Consider the following 13135-nt stretch of genomic DNA (forward strand, 5'->3'; position numbering starts at 1 on the left):
CATTGAAGAGCTAAAAGGTTGCCGAAGCTAGTTCTCTTGGGACAAGCTTTCCCCCTGATTCCACAAACAACACTGCTTGTAAAGTCTGTGTCCTAGCTTCTTTCTGTGCAGGTGCTCATGTAATAGAAGCGTTTCTGTGGTTGAATCTGGTGACTGAAGACTTGGAAGTTTTAATTTAGAGATTACGAGAACTGAGGTGCTATGTTACATAAAGTGCGTTTCGGTATGACTCACTTTCACTGCGGCGTGTCTGCATATCACTGTGGGGTTCTCAGCCTGAGCCTTGAGGATATCACGGCAAAAGAAGGAGGTTTTACAGGTTTTTATTCTTCCCACAGACCCAGGACAAGAGCTGATACCAGTAAACTAATCCTAGGACATGGGTTTATTTGGTTCTGAATGATTTGGGTACCTTCATTCTGCTCTGTGTTGTATGTGATAGTTAATCTGTAATTATAATATCAGATGTATAGATTATCTTAGATTCTTTTTAACCATATTTGATTTCTCCATCAGGTACCCACGAACTTTTATTTGCCTTCTATATTCAAAAGGTCCTGAGATGGAAATTACATTTCAAAACAATGTAAAACAGTACAGTTAAGGAGAAACCCAGAATGTAGACCATAAATGTAACTACCACTTCTGGTAGATCCATTGTTATAATTGATATGAATTTGAATTTACTGGCAACAACAACAAAAAACCAAGTTCAGGTTCTATGGTTTATAATTTATGGCAGAAAGATGCCTAATACATCATTTTGCTTGAGGGAAATGTTACTAGAATTGAACTTGAAGCTTTTTTCCCATGAATGTGTGTTTGGGAGGTAATTACTAATGAGGAATGGGCATGATCACTGACTGAGATTTTCTAAGAATCAAACCCTCTTTAGTGTATAGACTTTGTTAATAGCTGACACATAAACGCTAAATCAGTGAAGGTATTTTTAGACTGCAGAGCATGACACATAGTTTGCTTTTCATTTATTCAGCTACCTGTATAGGGCCTGCTGTTTGCCACGTACTCTGCCAGACATGGGGCTGAACAAGTACTTCATCCTTGAAGTACATAGCCGAGGAGGCAATTTGGATGAGTGAACAGATTATTAGGATAGGTGCTGTAATGGAGAATTGTACAGTGCCTTTGAAGCAGTTGGGAGAAGTTCTAATGATAAATGACATTTGAGTTGATTCTTAGAAGTTTGCCAGGTTGAAAGGAAGTAAAGGATGTTCCTTACAGAGAGAATGCTCTTTTTTTATATCCTTACCTGAGGACTTGCTTAGAGAGAGGAAGGGGATGGGGGGGGGGGGGGGCAGATATGAGAAAGAAACATTGATCAGTTAGTTGCCTTCTCTATGTGCCCCAACCAGGGATCAAATCTGCAACCCAGACATGTGCCCGGACCAGGAATCAAACTGGCCAATCAAACCTTTCGGTGCATGGGACAGTGCTCAACCAACTGAGCCACTCTGGCCAAGTGAGAGAATGCTCTTGGGTGGTCTAATTTATTTTAGCTAAGAACTTGTACAATCTAGACATAGGTAATTAACCACTAAACTTCGCAACTCAAATAGCATGTCTTCAATGGGCCTTTGGCATGTACACTTTGTGATTAAATTCTCTCCTGGGCCTTCAGAGATTCTGGCACGTGGTCAGTGACCTGTAACTAGGGCATGGGTCGGTGGATGGACGGAAGGAAAGGGAAGCCCTATGTCACAATATCACAGAGTGTGGATGAGGTAGAGTTATCACTGTTAGAAAGCTTGGAAGTTGATTTACATTTTCAGCCAAATAGAAGAGCAATTTATTTTTGTACAGCAAAGGGACCTAGAGTAGAGCCCATGTTTGCCTCAGAAAATAGCTTGAACTCATGAATTACCTGCCCAAACATTTAGCTTGGACTCTAGAGTCCTATGCAGCATAAAAGGGATGAGTTCACTCTAAAAAAGATTCAGGGCGGTATTGTCAGCTAATCACAACATCCCTGAACTTGAGCCAGGCCTCTGTGCAGTGTCTGATTTTGAACAGAGCTGCTTCCTCTTGGTCCCCCTAGAATTATTAAGCTGTGCAGTGTATGCCTGAATGGTTCAGAGGCTTGACCCATGGAAGGGGTCATTTTAGATGAAGGCTTCCCAAGTGCAGTCTTAGTTTTGGTGTGCTGATGTTGAGCGACTTCTCCCAACAGTTTCTAGCCATCAGGCCCACAGACTTCTTCAGACTCTTCTCATCCAGCAGGATACACCCTTTTCTTTCAACCTCCAGAATTGTGTACCTACCTGCTTGACTGTTCTCTTGGATGTCCGAGCTGCTAAGACCTAAACAGAACCATTTGTAAATCTTGTCCTTCATCACCTGCTCCAGATCTGTGCCTCCTCCTGCTGTGTGCTGCTCTCACTAAGTGGGCCACCGTTTACCTAGTGACCCAAGGTCGGAGCCAGGTGTGAGTTCTTGACATCCTTCCTTGGCCCGTAAGTCTAACCAATCAGTTTCCTGAATATTCTGACATCCACCTGCCTTACTTTGTTTGATGTGCCATCAACCATCACCCTTCATTCGAACTACTGCCCTGGCCTCCTCCCTGCCTCCCGGCTTCCACTTGTGCTGTTCCTACTCAGTTTTCCACAGGGCATCTACAGTCATTTTTGTAAAACGTAACTTGATGATGTCATCTCATGCTTACAAGACTTCAACGGCTTCCCATGACACGAGATAAAATAAAAAGGCTTTGTCCTAGCCTCCATGGCTGGGCACGACATAGCCTTAACTGACCTCCCCAACTTTATCTTTTCCTCCATTTCTTCTCTTTCACTCTGCCTCCAGCCATGCTTACTCTCTTTCAGCTCTTGAATGTACCAAGCTGTTTCCTACCTTGGCATCTTTTCCCCAGAATACCGTTGTCCATGCTTCACCTGGCTCGCTCCTCATTTTTAGGGCTCATCTTCACTGTTCCTTTTTCCTGAGAAGTCTTCCCCATCAGTCTAAAGTTGCCCTCTGGGGTTCCTTATCAAGACGTGTCGGAGTTTAAGAAGATGTGTTTGTTTCCTCTGCATCTCTTCCTGGTAACGGGGTGCTCCGTGGGGGACCTCATCTGTGTGGGTCCCCACCGCGCCGAGGAGCACACTGCTTGTACCAGGGCGGTGCTTCATAAACATTTGTTGAATGCAAGACTGGTTGTTAAAATTAAAATAAAAGTAGATCTGGAAAGGGGAATCTTGGCTCTGTGTACAGGGCCAGTGGGGCCCGTGTCTAATCCCTGTAGCGGGTTCGTGCTCTGTTTCCATGTGAGTGCTGAGTCGAGTACGAACAGAAAGTCAGTTATTTGCTATTGCCTTGCTGCAAAAAAAAGAAAAAGGAAAAAAAAAAATGCAAAAGAAAAGCTTGGTAGCATTTCTAGAGTTTGTCTTTGAGAATTCAACAGATTAAGTTTAGGTCCTGTTTTTGCTCCTGTCAAATCTTGAGCAAGTTAACACGTTCTCCCAGGTCTGTTTCCCCGTGTATAAAATGTGGAAAATTATATCTATCCCATGGGCTTGTCATGAAGATTATATGAGATTACGTATGCAGAGTATCTCATACAGTGCTTGGCGCCTTGTAGTTCAGCCATTTTTTCCTTATCCCCTTTAAATCACAAGAGATTAATAAGGACTTCGAGAAAAATTCATTTAACTTACCTCGTAAGCTTATTGTTCTTATTTAATGCTAAATCATACCCAGGGGCACTCATAAGAGGTCAAAATCAGTTTAAGAGGAAGTAAACCATCTCTGGGGTGCAAATAAACAATGATGGACTGGTTATTTAATGGCCAATAACATTGGGCTCCCTCAGAAAGATGCTCATGGAATTCTTCTTTGCCTTATTCCAGGAGGTTTTTTTTTACATTGTAAAATTAAAATAACAAACAATTACAAGTAGATATTTTTCATTCTAGTTCAAGTAGATATTCTGTAGAGATGGCCCATAAGAAAATATTTTTCCCATTTTAGAGAAGACTTGGCAGTACCGTTGAAAACTCTGGAGTCTGAAGCTCTTCTAATTATGTTGTCAGCTTTGGGAGTAATTTTTAAAAGTTTAGTGTTCTGAAGACAGTTTATTAGATTCAAATGGGCTAGATTTGAATTAGTAAATCGTGTATATATACCACCTACTTAGGCATTCCAATCTAGATGCTAGATTGAGTTTAAGGGAAATGCTGTGTTATAGCTATCAAAGTCATCCAGGAATAATTCTCTGCCTCAATATTAAGTCAGAATAACTCACTGACCCTTGCCTCTATTAAATGTGTTTCGTTGGATGACATGAGACAGTACCGTGGCAAGGGGAACTGTTTCTCAATAAACCAAGTCCTCCAGAGAGCTAGGGGCTTGAGCATTAAAAGTTCAAGGCCTAACCCTAGCCAGGTAGCTCAGTTGGTTATTGTCATCCTGAAACACCAAGGTTGCAGTTCAATCCCCAGTCAGGACACATACAAGAAGCAACCAATGAATGTATAAATAAGTGAAACAACAAATCAATATTTCTCTCTCTCTTTCTCTCTTCCTTGCTCTAAATCAGTAAATAAAAAATTTAAAAGAAAAGATCTTATTTAAAAAAAGTACAAGACCTGTTTGCTTACTTGAATATTGACGCAGGCAAGGAGCTATAATGTTTATTATGGCATGGGTGTGACCTAGGGTGTTGACCCAAGGGAATAGACAAGACAATTAATAGGTTGAGACATTAATTGATTACTTAGCCCAGTTGTTTAGAGCGTGGGAACTTTAGGGAGGCCAAGTGAACAGATGGGAATTCCTTCTGGGACTCTCTTACTCTGCCATGTTCTGTAGCTATGATCTCGCCTCAAGCCCAAGCCAGGCATCTTGAAATGTGTATGATTGACTATTTGGGACATTAGACTAATACCCTGTGACTGTACTAACACTTTAGAAGGCATGCTGTATTGATATGGGGTGGGGGGCTATATGAGTATTGATGTCTAGACATTGCTTTTAGCTCATCGTCAATTTCTCATAGCAAGTTCGACTTCATAATATAGCTAAACTGAGACTTGTGGTTGCTAATGTTAACATATGTCCAACATAATGTTAGCATATGCTGTCATCTCATAGAGATGACAAAAACGAGTTATTTTCATTGAAGAAAACAACAACAAAAACCCTGGGCACTGGACACTCCCCTCCCCCCCCCCCCCCCGCCCTAAGGTATTTTACTTTTACCTTTCTTTCTCCTAAGCTCCAAGGGCCCTTATTTTGCCTCTATAAGTTGTCTGAGCCCATTTATTCAATTTTATAAATAAACTTTCTCTTATATAAAAGAAATAAATTAATTAAAAAAAAAAACCAACCTGTTCTTTTACACATAGGTGTCTGTCAAAGCAAGTAAAAGTTGATATTATCTGTCAGTGGTTCTGGTCATTGAATTTCTTTCAGTGTTTTCTGTTCTGTGTCTGGTGGGGCTGCAGTGTTGTAAAAAGAAATTGGGACAGTACCTTCTCCATAATTTCTGACTTTTTGTTGAGAAGTATGGGAGCCTGCTAATAAATGAAGAAATAATCATTTCCTTTGCTTAAATGCAAGGCTATAGCCCTGGCCGGTTTGGCTCAGCGGTTAGAGCATCAGCCTGCGGTCTGGAGGGACCCGGGTTCGGTTCCCGCTAAGGGCACGTACCTCGGTTGCAGTTTGTCCCCTGCCCTGGTTGGTTGTGCGGGTGGCGACCACTCGATGTGTCCCTTTCACATCGATGTTTCTCTCTCTCTCTTCCTTTCTCTCCCTCCCGCTCTATCTGAACAAAAAATGGAAAAATGTCCTCGGGTGAGGATGATTAAAAAAAAAAAAAAAAATGCAAGGCTATAGTTCAAAACAAATAACCTTGATGTCCCAGCATAGGACTTCAGAATCTCTCCCACTCCATTGGACTGATTTGATGTTTAAATGACTTCTTCAGCATATTTCTGTTTAATGAGATGCTAGAAATTGAAAAGAAGTAGTATTTCTTGGTCTGCCTGTGAGTTACCCATGAGCAGTCTGTTGTGGAATGTGACATGTCTCTTTCCCCCCTTTGTTTTCCAGAATGCTATGAACCTACCCCCTGACAAAGCCAGGTTACTGCGACAGTACGACAATGAGAAAAAGTGGGAGCTGATTTGTGATCAGGTAAGAAACGATGAAATCGAAGCAGTAATAAATAATCTCACAGCAAACAAAAGCTCTGCTTCACAGGGAAGTTTTTACCAAACATTCAAAGAAGAACTAACAGCTATCCTACTTAGACTATTCCAAAAACTTCAAGAGGAAGGAAGACTTCCAAGATCTTTTTATGAGGCCAGCATTATCCTAATTCTAAAACCAATAAAGACACTCGAAGAAAGAAAATTACAGGCCAATATCCTGGATGAGCATAGATGCCAAAATTCTCAACAAATCATTAGCAAATTGGATCCAGCAATATATTAAAACATTATTCACCATGACCAAGTGGTATTTATCCCAGGGGTGGAAGGCTGGTATGATATTCTCAAATCAATAAATGTGGTACACCACATAAAATGAAAGATAAAAAATTAATAGGTGCAGAAAAAGCATTTGACAAAATTTAGTACCCATTTTTGATAAAAACTCTCAGGGATAGAGGGATTATATGTCAACATAATAAAGGCCATATATGACAAACCTACAGCCAACATCATACTCAATGGACAAAAACCAAATGTGTTTCCCTTAGAATAGGAACCAGACAGGGATGTCTGCTTTCACACTCTTATTCAACATAGTACTGGAAGTCTTAGCCACAGCAATCAGACAAGAAGATACAATAAAAGGGATCCAAATTGGAAAGGAGGAAATAAAACTGTCATTATTTGCAGATGACATGGTACTGTACATGAAAACCCTAAAGATTCCACCAAAAAACTACTAGATTTAATAAATGAATCTGGCAAAGTAGTAGGATACAAAATTAACATCTGGAAATCAGTGGCATTTTTATACACCAATAATGAACTCTCAGAGAACCTAAAAAAAAAAAATCCCATTTACCATTGCAACAAAAATGTTAAGATACCTAGGGATAAACTTAACCAAGAAGGTAAAAGACCTATTCTCAGAAAACTACAGGGTGTTGAAAAAAGAAGTAGAGGAAGATATAAATAAGTGGAAGTATATACCATGTTCATGGATTCAAAGAATTGACATCATTAAAATGTCTATACTACCCAAAGCAATCTATAGATTCAACCTAATACCTATTAAATTGTTGACCACCAATTTTACGCAGAAGTTATCTCATGTCACTGGCTATTTTTCATAATTGGGTATGAAAGTGAAACAATCTACATAAACTTCAGTATACTTTATACATAATAAATTTAAATGAAACTTTGTACATATCTGCTACATATTATATTTTATACATATTATATATTTTAGTAATTTTTTTTTGGTGTGGTATACTGTGTAGCAATCACCTACATGTAATAGTATGCAACATGTTTTGCAAATATATCTGGTTTTGCTGCGCTTTCATCTAGGGATAACTCCTGCTTAGGTACACACAAAGACTGAAATTTTGGAAGAAAGTAATCCAAAAGAGACCTAATTTTATATAGTCTGTCTTCATTAGATTTTGTGAATTATCACTAAGATGGAAAAATGTAAGAATTTGCCCGAACCTCATTCTGCTTACAGTTTTAGGAAATATTGGAGCTTCAATGAAAGAGTTCGTTGACCAGTAATCCCTCCAATGTGATTTTTTTTCATTTGTCCCATCAATATCAACAAACCGATAAACTTCTCTACGAATTAACTGGTGAGCAGTCAACAACATTTGGGCATGAAAACACGAGTTAACTTGTGAGGGGTGAACAGTGTATTATTAAAATACCCATGAGCCCTGGCTGGCTTGGCCTAGAGGTAAGAGCATTGGCACATGCACTGAAGGGTTGTGGGTTCAATTCCTGGTCAAGGGCATGTACCTGGGTTGCAGGTTTGATCTCCAGCCACAGGCAGGAGGTAACCAATCAATGTGTCTCTCTCATATCGATGTTTCTCTCCTCTTCCCTGTCCCCCTACCCCCTTCCAGTCTCTAAAAATCAATGGAAAAAATAGCCTCAGATAAGGATTAACAACAACAAAAAATACCAGTGACATAGTTCATAGATCTAGAACAAATACTCCAAGAATTTGTATGGAACCAAAAAAGACCCCGAATAGCCATAGTGATCTTAAGAAAGAAGGCTAAAGTAGGAGACATCACAATACCAGATATAATATTAAGCTACAAAGCTATTGTGATCAAAACAATCTGGTACTGCCCTGGCTGGTTTGGCTCCAGTTAAAGCATTGGCCTGCAGACGTAAGGGTTTCAGGGTTGATTCCTGGCCCCAGTTGGGGTCGTGTGGGAGGCAACCAATTGGTGTGTCACCACCCCCTTCCTTTTTATCTGAAAATTAATGGAAAAATATCTTCAGGTACTGGCTCAAGAACAGGCATATAGATCAATGGAATAGAACAGAGAACCCAGAAATTGACAAAAGACATTATGTTCAATTAATATTTGACAAAGGTGGCAAAAGCATACAATGGAGTAAAGACAGTCTCTTCAATAAATGATGCTGGGAAAATTGGACAGGCATATGTAAAAAAATGAAACTAGACCACCATCTTACATACATAAGAATAAACTCAAAATGAACTTAACTGTAAGTTGTGAAACCATAAAAATCCTAGAAGAAACCATAGGCAGCAAAATCTCTGACATCTCACCTAGTAGAATTTTCACTGATACATTGCCTAAGGGCACGAGAAACAAAGGGAAAAATAAACAAGTATGACTACATCAAACTAAAAAGCTGCACAGCATAAGAAGCCAGCATCACAATGAAAAGGGAACCCACTCTCTGGGTGAACATATTTGCCAATGATACATCTAATAAGGGTTAATATCCAAAATATATAAAGTACTCATACAACTCAACAAAAGGAAGGCAACAATCCAATTATAAAAATAGGCAGAGGACCTGAATAAACACTTATCCAAACAGGACATACAAATGGCCAGGAGGTATAAAAAAAAATGCTCAATATCACTAATCATCAGAGAGATGCAAATTAAAATTACTATGAGATATCACCTCACATCTGCCAGAATGGCTGCCATCAACAAATCTTCAAACAAGTGCTGGTGAGGGTGTGGAGAAAAGGGGACTCTAGCACACTGCTGTTGGGAATGCAGACTGGTGCAGCCACTATGGAAAACAGTATAGAGTTTCCTCAAAAAATTAAAAGTGGAACTGCTATTTGGCCCAGTGATCCCACTTCTAGGAACATATCCTAAGAAACCTAAAACACTTGTCAGAAAGAATATATTCACTGCTGTGTTCATAGCAGCACCAATAGCTGGAAACAGCCCAAGTGTCCGTTAGTAGATGAGTGGATACAAAAGCTGTGGTACATGTACACAATGGAATTCTATGCAGTCATAAGAAAGAAAGATCTCCTGCTCTTTGAGACACTATGGAGGGACCTGGAGAGTATTATGCTAAGCAAAATAAGCCAATCAGAGAAAGATAAGTATCATATGACCTCACTTACATGGGGAATCTAGTGAACAAAATAAACTGAGGAACAAATAGAACCAGGGACATGGATGTTGGGAACAGACTTGAAGAACCTCAGAGGGAAGGGTGGGCCAGGAAGAGATTAACCAGAGAATTTATATGATATGTGCATAACCAATGGACACAGACAATAGGGTTGTAAAATTGGGGGTGGGAGCAAGGAGAAGAGAGGGTCAATGGGGGGAAAACACGAGGGATGTCTGCAATACTTTCAACAGTAAAGATAAATTTTTAAAAAATCATTAGCTCCTTTGCTCAAGGGGGTGCAGACAATGAGGCCCAGGGAATACTGTCTCCCAACACTTCACAGAACATAGGGCTTCTCACTTGCCAACTCTGTGACCTTTGTCTATTTTATTAACTTCATCAAACCTGTGTTTCATCATCTCAAATCTAGTGATAATCACAGGTTGATGCAGTGGTTGTGAAGATTACATGGAGGTCTACAGTCTTTTAAAGTGGAAAAAGAGGGTGTGGCACAGCGGAAGAGGATGTGGTACAGGAAGAGGGTGTGGCACAGGAAGAGGGCGTGGTGCAGTGGAAGAGGGTGTGGTGCAGGAAGAGGGTGTGGCACAGTGGAAGGGGGCCCAGGGCAGTGGTAGAGAGTGTGGCACAGAGGAAGAGGGTGTGGCACAGTGGAAGAGGGTGTGGCACAGTGGAAGAGGGTGTGGTGCAGGAAGAGGGTGTAGCACAGAGGAAGAGGGCATGGTACAGGAAGAGGGCGTGGCACAGTGGAAGAGGGTGTGGTGCAGGAAGAGGGTGTGGTGCAGGAAGAGGGTGTGGCGCAGTAGAAGGGGGCCCAGGGCAGTGGTAGAGGGTGTGGCGCAGAGGAAGAGGGTGTGGCACAGTGGAAGAGGGTGTGGTACAGGAAGAGGGTGTGGCACAGTGGAAGAGGGTGTGGTGCAGGAAGAGGGTGTGGCACAGAGGAAGAGGGTGTGGCGCAGTGGAAGAGGGTGTGGTACAGGAAGAGGGAGTGGCACAGAGGAAGAGGGAGTGGCGCAGAGGAAGAGGGAGTGGTGCAGTGGAAGGGGGCCCAGGGCAGTGGTAGAGGGTGTGGCACAGTGGTAGAAGGAGTGGCACAGAGGAAGAGGGAGTGGCGCAGTGGAAGGGGGCCCAGGGCAGTGGAAGAGGGTGTGACACAGTGGAAGAGGGTGTGGTACAGGAAGAGGGAGTGGCACAGAGGAAGAGGGAGTGGCGCAGTGGAAGGGGGCCCAGGGCAGTGGTAGAGGGTGTGGCACAGTGGTAGAGGGTGTGGTGCAGAGGAAGAGGGTGTGGTGCAGAGGACGAGGGTGTGGCACAGTGGTAGAGGGTGCAGCGTGGTGGAAGCACTCAGCAGAGTTTATCCAGTAGAAGTACAAGGCCTAGAAAAGTAGCTCAATCACATGCTGTGAGGTCTTTGGGCTTAGGCTCCAGGACTTACATTTGAGAGAAATTCAGAGCCACCAATGTAGGCAGACCTCAACTGCCAACAGTTGCCAAAAGGATTGTTACTAAATGAGTAGTGTGAAATGAACACCATTGGAAATGTGGGAAAGTTCATCATAATCTGGGGCATGAGAAGAAGACATTAGATTTTTTTTCCAGAAAGCAGAATTTTGTGGTTTTATTAACACAAATACAATGTATACATAATCAGTCTAATCATTTAAAAAATTTTTTTTCTTTATTGATATTATAGAAGGGAGAGGGAGAGAGAGATAGAAACATCGATGAGAGAGAACATCTTTGGCCACCTCCTGCATGCCCCCCACTGGGGATCAGGCCCACAACCTGGGCATGTGCCCTGACTGGGAATCGAACTGGTGACCTCTTGATGCATGGGTTGATGCTCAACCACTGAGACACACTGGCCGGGCTGTCTAATGATTTTCTTTACCGCACAGCCTGGCATTGGGCTTGGTGGCTCTGGTGGCCGGCTGGCTACTCTTTCTGCACTGGCTCTGCAGTTCTTTTGAGGAGACGTTGTGAGCGATCTCAGCACAGCAAGATTTGTTGCACAGCAGCAGCACTTCAAGCTCCTTAACGCTGTGGACCAGAAGCGTATGAAAGCCACTGGGCAGCTTGTGCTTTGTTTTCTTGTTGCTCCCATAACCAAGTGTTGGGCATCAAAACCTGGCCCTTGAATCTTCTGCTCACCCTATTGTCATTGCCTCTGGGTTTCCGCCAGTTCCGCTTAATTTTGACATATTGGTCTGACTGGTTGGTGCTGGATGAACTTCTTGGTTCTCTTTTTGACAGTCCTGGGTTTCACGAGAGGTCTGAGGACAGCCATGGTGCCGAGTATGAGGTGACTGCCACTTCCATTGGCAGCGCCAAGGAGGACAGCGAGACACTAGACTTACATGAGTCATTTGACTGCATTATGCGACCTGAAAGAGGGAAAGTGCTAGACAAATGAAGGATGGAAGGACGGTAAGGACAGAGAAAGTGAGGAAATACCACACAATAGCAGATCATCAAGTGAAGTATAGAATGTTGCACAGTAGGAAATCACGGAGAGATTTATCTTTTACCATAAATATCTTCTCTAGGCTTCTCCCAGGTGTATGGTTTGTCCCATTTTATTGGGGCATCTAGTATTTTTGGCCCTGGGTTAAATGCATTAGTAAGTACAACTGAACAGCTCTCGAGGCAGGAGGAAACCTCTGGGAGGCGTCAGTCTGAGCAGCATGCACTTTCCTGGGCCACGGGGCTGGCTCTGTCCTATGCCCCTTGGTGATACAGCTCAAGTGACTGCACTGGGGCCTGTGGCAGCCATTGCTTGGCAGCTATTGGTTTCCCAGCCACCTAGTGAGTGAGGGAAGAAAGGAGTTGGTAGTTGGAGGCGATCCAGAGTGGGACTCCATCCATTTGGATGGACCTTCTTCCTCACCCAACCTGGCCGGGCCACTGCTGCCCCAGGGGCTCCCCACCCAGGCCCAGTACCCCCACTGCCCACCCCTACCCTGCTTTCCCTTCTCCCCACCGCCCGGGCTCTGACATTAGGGCCAGCGGGGCAGGCCGCCCAAGCAGCCCCGCACCACTGCCACTGCCCATGTCCGGACCCAGCGGAAGCTCTGCTGGTGTCATCAGACACCGTGGCGGCAGCCGGGGCAGGTGGGCTGCACAGCCCAGGCTGAGGTTGTATCCAAGATGTGGCAGCTACGACCACCATCACCCCAGGCCTCCAGGCCATCATCAAAATGGTGAATGATGACCACTCAAGGGGGTGGTGGAGGAGACCCAGGATTCGAGGAAGATGAGATGGGAGATGAAGATGATGAGCTAGCTTTTGCACAGAAGCAGTTTCAGTGGCCATAGCACCGATAGCAGTGCCCAGGTCAGCTACTTTTCTTGGAAGCAGTGTGACCAAGAGGAGGCAGAATGTCTCTCAGATTTAGCTTTGAGGAGGAGCTCATGGCCAGAACTGGACTGGCACTTCTGAATTTCCTTGGGTGCCAGGCCCTGGGGCTACCTTGGGAAGCTCTGCAGCACCTCCAACTCCCCACCTCCTTTAACACCCCATCCCACCATCCCTGGGC

At 43.2% G+C, this 13135-nt stretch overlaps 1 protein-coding gene across 4 annotated transcripts in view; it reads left to right on the plus strand.

Moving 5' to 3' along the window:
* The window catches only part of FMNL2 (formin like 2), a 315926-nt gene that overhangs the window by 176161 nt on the left and 126630 nt on the right, over positions 1 to 13135 (plus strand). For all 4 annotated transcript variants that reach the window (XM_036254610.1, XM_036254613.1, XM_036254611.1 and 1 more), the window contains exon 2: positions 6070 to 6153. In XM_036254610.1, the coding sequence (XP_036110503.1) occupies positions 6070 to 6153 (84 nt within the window). The remainder of the gene's footprint in view (positions 1 to 6069; positions 6154 to 13135) is intronic.

Source organism: Molossus molossus, unplaced genomic scaffold, assembly GCF_014108415.1.
Source record: "Molossus molossus isolate mMolMol1 unplaced genomic scaffold, mMolMol1.p scaffold_m16_p_11, whole genome shotgun sequence".
Lineage (NCBI taxonomy): Eukaryota > Metazoa > Chordata > Mammalia > Chiroptera > Molossidae > Molossus > Molossus molossus.